Below are 12657 nucleotides of genomic sequence, written 5' to 3' on the forward strand. Positions count from 1 at the left end.
ACACTTCATTACCTTGTATTACTTTGGCAGCGCACACGGAATACTGTAGGAACTTTTGAAAAACCAAAGTTCGCCTGCAGATAGGAGCTCAGGTCGATGACGAGGAGGACGAAACAGACGGTAATTTACGGAACGGGGTTGGGGTTTGTATGCAGTGCGCTCAAACACATCGAAACGCGGTGTCTGAAGAGTTCGAGCGCTGTGGACGACGGTATGTGGACGAGCATTGTATTGCAACAAAATAAGGCGTTCCGGGAATCGACCTCTGAGTTTACATCGAATAGCACGTTTCAGCTTACTTAACAGCATATAACTGAACCGTCTCTATTTAGTGTTGACCCCTTTTCGTGGTAATGTTCTAGGACTGCCCTTCCGAGTCCGAAAAACTGTGAGCATCACGTTTCTGCTGAACATTGGCTCTTGAATTTCTCTTTGACGGGAGATAAGAGTTCTCCCATTACATGCTTTGGCGTTTGCTCTCTGGCTCGAAGTAACGATTCCATGTTTAATCTCCAGTGATCATTCGTTGCAGAAACATGTCATCTTCGTTAGCATGGCGATCTAGTTTTGTTTCGGAACGCATCTCGCACAGACTTCGTGAAAGTTAAGTCGGTTAGGCATTATTTTGTTTGCAGAACCTTGACTAATCCGCCCATGGTTTGCCACATCGTCAAGGAATGACCTCGCTCAGTATTGGCATCATTTGTGGTTGTAGCTGGGCACTTCGCTCTTTCCTCATCCTTGACGCTAGTTGGGCCGCTTTCAAATTGTTCAGTCCTCTGGTAAATACTTCTCTTTGACAAAACATTGCTCCCGTATGGTACTGAAATTCCTCTGTGAATTGTCATTCCTGGTACCCGTTCAGACAACAAAACTGACTGCGGTACGCTTCTCTTCTATGGTGCAGAGCGGACTGATTATGAGAACCCGTCAACCTACCACAGAGGAACACAACGTTGCCATCTAGCTCCTGGTGAGCGTCCAGAAGCCGTAGTGCCAACCTAAAGAGAATTAGATCAAAATAGCGGATCTGGTAGCTGTATCTAACTTAATTAAAACTGATAGTTGCTCTCAAACGACAGACAGTCGCCGTGTGTTTGAAAGAACCAGACAACTCAGAGTAGGACTGTCGCTCTCGGGGTTCCGTGCAAACTTAATTATGTATCCTATGCACCGATGAACCAACATTATGACCCCCTGCTTAATAGCAGAAATACGTCACTGATTCTGCTTACCAGGTAACAGACAATTTGTTAGTAGGAAACTTCCTGGCAGATTAAAACTGTGTGCCGGGCCGAGACTCGAACTCGAGACCTTTTCTGCTGTTCTATTTCTGTTACTGTTCATTTGAGGAATGACTACTTAGTATAACACAGTTTTCCCTTGTCCATATATGTATGTACATGAAGCTGATGTCGAACTCGTTGAAACACTACTAGCAGTGTGTACCATTTGTGCCGTGCCAGAATGGTTAAATATGTTCGGGATGTTATTCTAAATCCATTCTCAACATTTATGTTTATATTCACGTGGCCACGTATTGTAAAGTTAGTTTTGGGGTCTGAGACGGTGTCCTGGAGTTCAGTTAATTTATAAAAGAAAATAAAGTTCACATTCCTAATGGAAGGTAACTTGACTAAAGATAATATTCACATTATCACTAGGAGAGCAGTACATGCATGAATGGTCAGCTTCTTACGGATGTCCGGTTTTGTTAGTTCAGTGACTCGCAATTCAGAATGTTAACCTATCTTCTCCAGCGTTAAAACTTGTGCCTCTTCTGATACAAATACACGACATCCTACCTACCATACAAGGTAGCTCTACAGTAAAACCGTGCATAATGCCGACAGCAGAAACTGCTGTATTTCAGTGTCTCCACGGAAGTGCTCTGTAATACACTGAAGCGCCAGAGAAACTGGTGTAAGCATGCGTATTCAAATACAGATACACGCAAGCAGGAAGAATACGGCGCTGCGGTCGGCAACGCCTTTACAATCATAGTGTGTGGCGCAGTTCTTAGATCGGTTACTGCTGCTACAGTGGCAGGTTATGAAGATGGGAGCTCGAACGTGGTGTTATAGTCGGTGTATGAGCGATGGGACATGTACGGGTATGGAGACAACCTAATGAATCCATGGACCCTGCATGTCATGTCCATTGTGCATTCCGACGGAATTGGACAATTCCAGAATGACAATGCGACACCAGACACGTCCATACTTGCTAGAGAGTGGCTGCAGGAAAACTTCTGTGTTTAAGCATTTCCACTGGCCACCAGACTCCCCAGAAATGAACATTATTGAGAATATCTGAAATGCCTCGCAAAGTGCTATTCAGAACAGATCTCCACCACCTTCTACTCTTAAGGGTTTATGGACAGCCCTGCAGTATTCATGGTGTTGATTCCCTCCAGCGTAATTCAAACTTAGTCGAGTTCATGCCACGTCGTGTTGCGACACTTCTGCGTGCTCGCGGGAGCCCTACACGATATTCGGCAGGTGTACCAATTTCCTTAGCTCTTCCGTGTACATAGCATTATGCTCTTCAGGGGCTGTTCTCAACTTCATGCTTTATTTTTAATAGGCTGAATATTTTGATGATTAGTTGACAACCTGAGCAAATTTCTTGGGTGTTTATCTGTATAATATCTTTCTGCGTAAAATATGATGAATGTGCAGTCCATTGTGGTAATTTCCACGTTCTGAGAATACGTTGAAGAAACCTGTAAACAGACACTTTTAAGTGACTGATCTGGTTGTCATATTTTATAAAAATTAAGACTTCAGGTATTATTAAGTGTCCCCCGTGGGTCAGAAAACGGTTTTCTTTTCAGCTGCGGTTACGTTTGTATGTAGGTAGGACATGCTTTGAAAATGGTCCCAAAGTGCCATATTCGTTATGATTAGCGGGTAAAGACACTTTGCACCAAGAAGGCAATAGTGTCCAAAAAAAAAAAAAAAAAAAATCCAAAATTCCAATCAGCGGAGTTGTCGAGACCACCTGCTTAGAGGTACAGGCTCTCATGATACCGTCCTCGGTCTGGAGCACCGAGGAGAATATCAGAACGGCAGGAAGAGTATTTGGTAGTGACCAGTAAACGAAATAGGTTCAAAGCAGTTGACTGTTGCACTAAACACAGCTAGGGGCACATCACTGGGCGGGAGAACAGCGAGACGGCGTCTAGCAGGAAACAGCCTCCAGGATTGTGTAGCAGCAACGAAACCATGGTTGCACACTGTTAACAAGAAGAAAAGTCTTCAGTGGGCTAGGACAAGTCAGCAATGGACAGCAGGGGATTGGGAAAGATCATTGTTCACTGATGACTCCAAGATCGAAATATTGGGAAGCAAACGCCGTCAGTTAGTACATCGCTTACTCTGTGAATATTTTAACTTCAACTGTGAAGCGTGGAAGGCGTTCTGTGATGGTATGGGGATCTTTTGTAGGGAATATAGTTGAAGATTTGGTGAAAGTAGATGGAAAAATGAACCAAAATGATAATTACGCCGTTCTCCAGCGACATGCGAAGACAACTGGTTTGCGAGAGATTGGGGAAAGGGATTGTCTTGTAGCAAAAGACAACGACCCGAAGCATGCACCCCGCTTGTCTGAGAACTATGTGAAGTCCCTAGAGGTTCAGAAAATTTTTCAAGACGTGGAAAGGTCTTCCTAGACCCCTGACTGCAACCCAACCGGGATAGTTTGGAATGAGTTGGACAGGTGGATCCTAAAACGGGAAATCGCGCGCACGTGGTAGGGCAGAAAGACAGCAACGAAGGAATCTGAGTATAGGAACACAGTTACGGCGATACATCAACTCCGGTCGTCGTGCCCGCAACTTGTGTGCCAGATGTAAACGAACTGCAGTCCGTTCACTGTCGCTAGGTGGGATTGATGTGCGATGTAAAACGTTGGTTCTTAAGTACATCTCCACCGTGTTCAGTAGATTCAGTGGTCCGACTTGGTCCGACTAGAGTAGGTACCACCGATTGAGTGAATGTTGTGGTGCAGCACCATGGAATATGGTTTCACAAGGAATGAGCTAAGTGGCATGCAGTTGGCCTATGGCGCTGCTCATGACAATGCAAGGGTGGCTCTAGGGTATAACTGGAACTTTATCCACGTCGCAAGGCTGGCTGAGAAAAATACTTCTGTCAACTGACAGACGCATAAGAGACACGTGCAAATAAGCATGGTACCGGCAGGAGACGCTGTCTGTACAGTTCACTTTGTGTTTTATCGCATAGAGCAAGATCCAACGACGAATACAAGGCGAATCGTTCATGAACTTCGCTTGGACTGGCTCCGCGTTCGAAATGTTCATGAGAGTGGCCTACATCATTTGCAGCGACAGAAAGTACAAGGTGTGGGCCCGGACGACTTCCGTAAGCATATCTAATGTCTTGACTGGATCCTACACAACGAGTAGCACGACATCCGCACTCGCATAAGTGTGTGTGGTTTACGAACGGGGCTTGCTTTACCCGATAAGGCATTTTCGATTCACAGAACAGCCACGTTTGGCTACTAAAGAATCTTCATGCAACGTACGCCCACGGTGGTAAAGATTGATTCGCTGTGTACATGTGAGACGGAATTGTGAATGACTCGCTCAGTGGCCACTACATGTTATCTCAAAGGTTGAATACTCACAAGTAACTTGCATCGTAGCAAGGAGTATTGCCTGCACTACTGGGGGACATGCCGCTTGGAGTTAGCCAAAATCTTTGGTTCCAACTTAACGGAACAACTCCATATTTTGCACATACTGTCAGACATTACTTAGACAGGAGATTTACTGACATATGGATCGGACGTGGTGGACCAACGCGGTGGCCTCCACGTTCGCTAAACACTACTGGATTTTTTTTCACCCTCTGGAGTACCATGAAAGACAGCGTGCATGGAACGCCAGTTGAGGGTGAACAGGACTTCGTGGGTCGCATTACGGCAGCAGCAGACGTTATTCAGAATGCTTATGGTGCATTTCATCCCTGCATCGACGCTATCTTCTATGCCAGCGTGAAAACAGTGGTCAGTTTGGGTATTTGCTAGGACATACCCATGCTACTTAACTGGAGTCACGTCTATGTACAAGAGATACTCTGTTTTTGGGCATGTTCTAAAATGAAACATGAACATGTTATTGTTTTCATTTGTAAAGAAGTGATGTGTGGTATGTCACTTAAGGACGATATATGTGTATGTGATGCCTTAAGTTTTTCTTAGTCTCATCGTGACGAATATATATATATATTTCAAACACATCAAATAAAATGAATAACTCGAAGATTGTAAATAATTTTCACATTCATGTCAACTGGGTCGTTTATCACCAGAATTTACAATAATACGGCACTTCTTAAAGAATTTTAGCTAGGATGAATATGGTAAACATAAGTTGACTGCAGCACTGCCAAAAGCAGGATGAGGCTACATTAACGACTTTTATTACATTCCCCACGATTCAGTTACTTACATTCTTCAATCAAAAACAATGCAGCAAACGTGGTACAATTTATTGTAGTGGATAGCCATCAATACAGTGAGTACAGAATATAACAACGTGGCGCGCGAAGATCAGAGAGAGAGAGAGAGAGAGAGAGAGAGAGAGAGAGAGAGAGAGAGAGAGACACTGCGTTCTCAGTAAAAATTCCGCGTCAAATTCCGATAAAGCCCCCAAGTTTTCGATGTTAATCTCCATCATCGTAAAGTCTGACGATAACGATGGAAGCAGTCATCGACAGGTCGGAATATTATCCAAATTTGACGGGTGAAGTTCATCGAAAACCTTTTATAGAAACAATTGTAGCTTCACATTAAACAAATACTACAACTTTAAAATCATCGAAGCGGACGTATCATCATGTTTGATCTATCATGTAGGAAGCAAAGTTGTTGCTGGTGCTGGATAAGTTTTACATCACTACACCCTTCAGCTGCAGGACGAGTTTAAGATTCGAGCGACGCAAGTGATGGGAGTCGTGATGCATCACTTGTGTGGAAAAAATGTTCTTTAAATGGCCGTGTTCAACTGCCAAATTAATTTTACCCTCCGCCACCCAGCATGCGGTGGGTTGCGGAATATGTCTGCAGATGAAGAATATCTGGGTGTAGCGTTATGAAGCAGTATGAAACGGAACGGACATATAGGGACTATAGCACACAAGGTGAATGGTCGACTTCGGCTTATTGGGAACAAGTTAGGAAAGTGTGCTTCATCTGTAAAGGAGACGGCATACAGAACACTAATGCGATCCACTGTTGACTACTGTCAGTGTTGGGAGTCCCCACCAGGTCGCATTAAAATAAGACATCGAAGCAGTCTAGAGGTGAGCGCTAGATTTGTTGCCGATAGAGTCGAATAACAGTAAAGTATTACGTAGATGCGTGAAGAACTCTAACAGGAATTCCTGAAGGGAAGGCAACGCTCTTTTCGAGAATCCCTGTTGAGAACATTTAGAGACTCGGCATTTGAGACTGACTGCAGACGATTCTACTGCCGCCAAAGTACGTACATATCGGGTATTAGAGAGATTAAGGCTTATACTGAGGAATATAGATAGTCGTTTTTCCCTCGCTCTGCCCGCGAGTGGGACAGAAAGGAAAATAGCTAGAACTAGTCCGCCACGCACCACACATTGGCTTGCGAAGTATGTATGTGCATATAGATGTAGATGAATGTGTACTGGTATTTAGAGTTATACGTCGTTACACTGTTAAGACGATCATCGGCAGCAAGTAAGTTAGAAATAATGTCTTAATAAGGTGTCCACGATGTATTACCATTAAAACAACTTCGATGTAGTTACAAAGTGGTCCCGTGTGAAACGCTCAAATGAGTATTTGTAACGGATGGTTATAGCAAGGAAGGAAGGAAGAGGAAAACTGAATTTGGTACAACATGTAGCCTACACTTCTAGGAAAGAGGCAAGAAAGTTGCTGACCCTGCGTTGCTATCCGACGGGCAGACCAGCTTCAGTAACTTCTTAGGCCCTTTGCTATAAGACGCCAGGAAGACGTTCCGAATTTAATCAAAGATATTGGCGCGCGACTCGGGTAGTCAGGAACTGTACGTCTGCTCCCGTCGTCTATATTCGATGCAAATTACGATGATCGAACTTCTCTCGTGACCGTTACTGAAACTGTCTAGGCCTAGGTTACCGTCATCTCAGCACGGACGAAACCATTTCACGGAAATAGTTACGTTCTTCAATAAAGTGTCAGACAGCATACATCACCTACTTATTTTTCTGAGGAAACTATTTTGGTTGAGAAATGTCAACGGAATTATTTCGTCTCTTGGTGATGACATTAAGTGGTATAGGCGTTCCAAACCAAATTTAAAAGTAAACCATCGTGCGCTGTTTTGACATTTATTTGTACCCAAATTTATTTGTTGTAATTCCATAGCTTGTGTAAAACATTCGTGGGAAATATAATGAAACAGAACGGCTGCGTTGTAAAGTGTGTGCTGGTGTCGCCGCAGTGGCAGAGTGTCGCGTCGTGTCTGGTTGGGACATCCATCGTTCAGCTGGTCCGTGCCTGGGAGCTGCGGTGGAGCCGCGGCCAGAACCCACGCAGTCTCGGCGATATTTGGTCCCGAGGCAAATTACGCGTTTAGGCTCCACAGATTTAGAGGGAAACGTATACCTGCAGACGCGGATCGATTGTCTGCACAGCTGTTTATTAGTATCCTTAAGAGCAGGATAAAATGGGAGGTAGGTAAGTACGCACAAAGACGAGAAACGCGACGCGCTACGAAGGAATCATCCGATTAGAACGGAAATCAGGCAAACAAATGATCCCGATATCACAAAAATGGATGATTTATTCAAGAGAAATAGCTTCACAAAGTGAGTAAGTCAGTAACGCGTTGGCCCAGCTCTCGCCGTTATGCAACAGTTTCTCCGCTTGACACTAACTCATAGTTATTGTACGTTCTCCTGAGGGATATCGTAACGCATTCTGTCCAGTTAGCGCGTTAGATCGTCAGAATCCAGAGTTGGCCAGAGGGCACGTACCACAATGTTCCAAACGTTCTAAGTTAGAGATATCTAAAGACCAAGGTAGAGTTTGGAAAGCACGAAGACAAGCACTAGACATTGTTGCCGTGTGCGGGCTGGCATTATCTTGCTGAAATGTAAGCCGAGGATGGCTTGCGTGAAATGAAACAGAACGATGCGCAGAACATTGTCGAAGTAGAGCTATGTTAAAAGGGAACCACGCATGAATACCAAAGCGGTTCTGCTATGAAAACAAGTTACACCTCACGCCATCACTCTTGGCTGTCTGACTGTATGGCGGGCGACAGTCAGTTTGGTATTCCACCACTGTCCGGGGCATCGCCAGACAAGTCTTCCCTGGTCTTCCCTGGATCTGCAGACACTGCTGCAAACGGCGTCGTTGGTGTACACAGGTGAATGGCAGTCGGCTGTAGGGCCGCCGTGGACTCAGACCCCATCCTGTGAGCCGCCTATTAGTCGTCCTTGTGGTCACTGAAGCACCAGTTGCGCGTCGGATTGTGATGATATTGATGAAACCGGAGCTCTGAGTGCCCCTCTGGCGAATGCTGTCGTCTTGTTGTCGCTGCGTTTCGCCATGGTTTACCCATTCCCGCCGACGTCGAATAGTGGTATCGCTCGTACTGTAATCTCGAGCGATATGCCGATTTCTCCAACCGGCTTCTTTGAACCCAACTGTACGTCTTCTCTCAAATGCTGACATATGCTTATATTGTTCACGCGCCTGTCTGAGGCATAATTACTGTTCTAATGAGTACACGGAATGAAATTAGCAAAGGCTTTGTGCCCTCGTATCGACGTGTCCCCTGCTTACTGTCCTTGCCAGCTGTGCATTCATCCATTGGCCGCCAAAGTTTACAACTCTGTACTTTTTCCGTCGATACCTGTATGAATACGGTGTGCATCGTAGCTCCTTCGTGGCGCGCCGGTTTTATACTGGAGAAGACCAGTTTGTAGTTAGATGAGGCAAAGGAACAAGAGGAGTTGTGTTGGCCTTGGAGAGAAGGATCGATATGAATATATGCAGTTGAGATAGCTTCATTGAATTAGAGGAGGATTTGAAATGTGAATTGAGACTACTATTTAGAACTATGAACAGAAAGGGCTGGACTGGAAAGGTAGAATAATGAATAATCAGACTATCAGAACAGCAGCAGAAAACAGGGGTATACGACAGGATTATAAAAGAGCTAGACAGGGATGTCCTATGTCCTGAGAACGCTATTCAGATCATGAAGGAAAGGAGAAACGGAATAAAAGTGAATGCAGAAAAAATTCATTTATTAGATTTACAGATTCAGAGAAAGAAATGAATAGAATTCAGCAGATCATATCGGTTACCCTTAAATTAACCGAAATTAAAAGTGAACAAACGGAAAACGAAAGTAATGGCACTGCAGGAAAATATGAAAGAAATCAAAATCAGTATGACAACTAATGACGTCATAGCTCATCAGATGAAACAATTTTGTTATCTAGGTAGTATAATTACAGAGGGCAATAGACGCTTGATGGAAGTGAATAACTGCATTCCAAAGCAGGAATTTACGACTAAGAAAAACATTTTGAGCTGCAACCATATAATATGTAACACACAGCTCTATGGAAGTGAAAGTTGGACTCTGGATGAAATGCGAAAGGAATCTAAGCTTCCGAAATTTGGATGTGGCGGAAAATACCAAGAACTAGCTTAGGGGAAAGAAAAGTAACTTGCAAGTCTTAAGAGAAGTCAACGAATGGAGAAGATTACTAAAGTAAACAGAAAAGAGGAGAAAAGTGCTGGTAAAGAAACTAAGAGGAGGGGTTAAACGAACACTCAACGTTACAGCTGTCTTGTGCAAACCATGAAGTACTATACATCGTGACCATAATGTCTCTTACTCTGAAGTATTCCGTGAGCATATCCCGACGGCTGCAGAGTCAATCCATTGGTGCATAATTGGGACACACTCTTCAAACATACCTGCTGTATCGCCTTTAGACCTCAACACCACACTACGAAGTTTGTTTGCTTTTGAAAGTTGGCGGTGTCGCTATATATATATATATATACTAAATGTTCATTTGTAAATGCAATTCATAACACCGACTTCAGTACTTCTCTTCAATATGTACATGTAAATATGTCTGGGAATCATGTTCTGATGAAAGCACTCACCGGGGTTCTTACGTACACGAGAGCTACATAATTGCTATTTTTCCTATTAAATCCAGGAAGTAAATAGTATTACCACTGAAAGCAACATGCATTTAATATAAATCTCTCTGTACTCCTGCTCGCTGTTTGATAAATTGCGACAAAAAGTTGCTGAAAACTGTGCTGTTGTAATAACATGCAGTTCAGCATATACCTGCTGTCAGCGTAATTAGCAGTTGCGTCTCTGTTGCAGCGAGGTGCACGAGAAGATAAACATCACGTGGCACGACAACGGCACGGTGAGCTATCGGCAGATCCGGCGCTGGTTCTTCGACCCGGACAACTCCAACGGAACCCTCGACGACGAGGTCACCACGCTGAACATCATCGCTCTGGTAATTTGACCTCTGCCGCCTGGTCAGCTCAACCAGCGGTCCAGCAGGGCTGACGTACTCACTAGGGGTATTCCGTGTCACAGATTCTGAGTCACAGAGGGATTTCTCTGTATACGGGTGATGGGATTTCCAAAGCAATAGTAGGTTTGACACTACGATCGTTATTATGTTGGGGGGGGGGGGGGAGGGGAGGAAGATGATAGTTCCTCCTGCACCCATGAACTAAGTGTATTGGCAGTAAGGTAGGAGGCAGTTAAGTGGCAAGGTACAAGAGATGACTTTAACCAGGTTATTAGGACTAAGTTTTGTTAGCTTATGCTTCTGTCAAAATAAGTGTTTCTCGATAAACGTATCTCAGCATTTAATCGTAAAATGACATTCACCCAATTAATATCTACGATATTAATGAGCAATTAAAGGCATTTACGAACTGAATTACATAACTCCAGGACTGTTACTGACACATACTTCTGGTTCACTGGTGTTGACTAACCACCCCCTGGAGCCTTCGGAATACTAACAACAATTAAGCAGGATTACAAATAACGCAAACCTATAACAGAGAGAAAGAAACACAATTAGAAAGGGGCATTTAGATTGTTGAAACATCAATTTAGCCAAGTAATAAGATCTAGGTACCAAAACATGGCAGGTGCCAATTATAAGCTGTGAACATTTAAAGGTTACAGCAGGACATAAATGAAAAGTGGTTGCCGTTAAGCGGTGCAGAAATTATGTCATGCTACGGCACTCCCAAAATCATGATGTAACTAGCCTTTTTTTCCCGCTGCTTTGCCCGTGTATACGTTAGACATGTGTATTGAACACACCTCCTCCTTTCTATGTCGACATCTTTCTTCCACTTCTATTTCCTCCTCCTCCCCCCTTCGTTCATTTCCACCATCCCCTCTCTCTGAGAATATTTTCCTCCACCATCCTTCAGACCATCTCCGCCTTCGCCTCTCTCTCCATCTCCGCCTGCCCATCTTCCTTTTCCACATGCCTAATGCATCACCCCCCCCCTCCTCCCCTTTCACTGTCCTTTCCCTTCTCTCCTCGGTCTGTCCATCCTCTCTATCTTATCCTGTCCCCAGCAATGCGATACTAGGTGGCTTACGTAGTCTTCCTTGGACGGCGAACGCGTTTCACTATCCAAGGAACTTACACAAATACGGGTTGTTCGACTCTTACCGGTATGAATGAAAGGCACGAGTGGAGGACAACAAACATCGTCTAGAACCAAATAACTTCCTAAATATGGGAAAAAGAAAAATACGGTTTAACGGCTCATCGTTAGAGATGAGGTAAAGCTCGGATTTTTTTAGATCACGGGGACGTGAATGTACTGAAAATCGACTGTGCTCCTTCAAAGGAATGATCGTGACATTTTTATGGTGCGCGTTGGGGAAAACATGGAAAACCGAAATGTTGATGGTCGGACGCTGATTAGAACCGTCATTCTGCCGAATGCGAATTCAGTGCGCAGATTACTGCGGCACCCCGTTCGGACTTCGATACGATTTATTATGATTGAATTCACGAAGGTCTTACAACAGAGCCCCCTAGCATGCACATTGCGCCACCTCGCTGTCACTCGTGCTCAGGTATACGTTTGCTGAAAAAGCTGAATGAAGAAAAATGGACAACGCAATTTTTGTGCTGACATCACATACAAAATAGTGTTTCTGTGAGGCACGCTGATGATGAGTTACGAACAAGTGCTTTTCTGTTGCCCATAAAAGTCCGCAGCTCGTGGCCTAGTGGGTAACGTTGCTGCCGCTGGATCACGGCGTCCCGGGTTCGATTACCGGCCGGGTTGGGGATTTTCTCTGCCCGGGGACTGGGTGTTTGTGTTATCCGTACATCCATCCATCCATCACCACCACCACCACCACCACCACCACCACCATTACCATCGTCATCCATCACTCGTGACAATGGCTATATTGGACTATGTAAAAAATTGGAGAGTGAAAAATATTGGGACTTGGTGAGGGCGCTGATGACCGCATAGTTGAATGCCCCACAAACCAAACATCATAATTATTCCCCATAATAGAATGCTATGCTGGTAACCTTTGCAACGGAGTATAAGGCT

General features: G+C 44.3%; 1 protein-coding gene across 2 annotated transcripts in view; it reads left to right on the forward strand.

Moving 5' to 3' along the window:
* Window positions 1–12657, forward strand: part of LOC124802522 (protein croquemort-like) — a 286085-nt gene that overhangs the window by 147920 nt on the left and 125508 nt on the right. For both annotated transcript variants that reach the window (XM_047263365.1, XM_047263364.1), the window contains exon 4: window positions 10418–10559. In XM_047263365.1, the coding sequence (XP_047119321.1) occupies window positions 10418–10559 (142 nt within the window). The remainder of the gene's footprint in view (window positions 1–10417; window positions 10560–12657) is intronic.

This window comes from Schistocerca piceifrons, chromosome 6 (genome assembly GCF_021461385.2).
Source record: "Schistocerca piceifrons isolate TAMUIC-IGC-003096 chromosome 6, iqSchPice1.1, whole genome shotgun sequence".
Lineage (NCBI taxonomy): Eukaryota > Metazoa > Arthropoda > Insecta > Orthoptera > Acrididae > Schistocerca > Schistocerca piceifrons.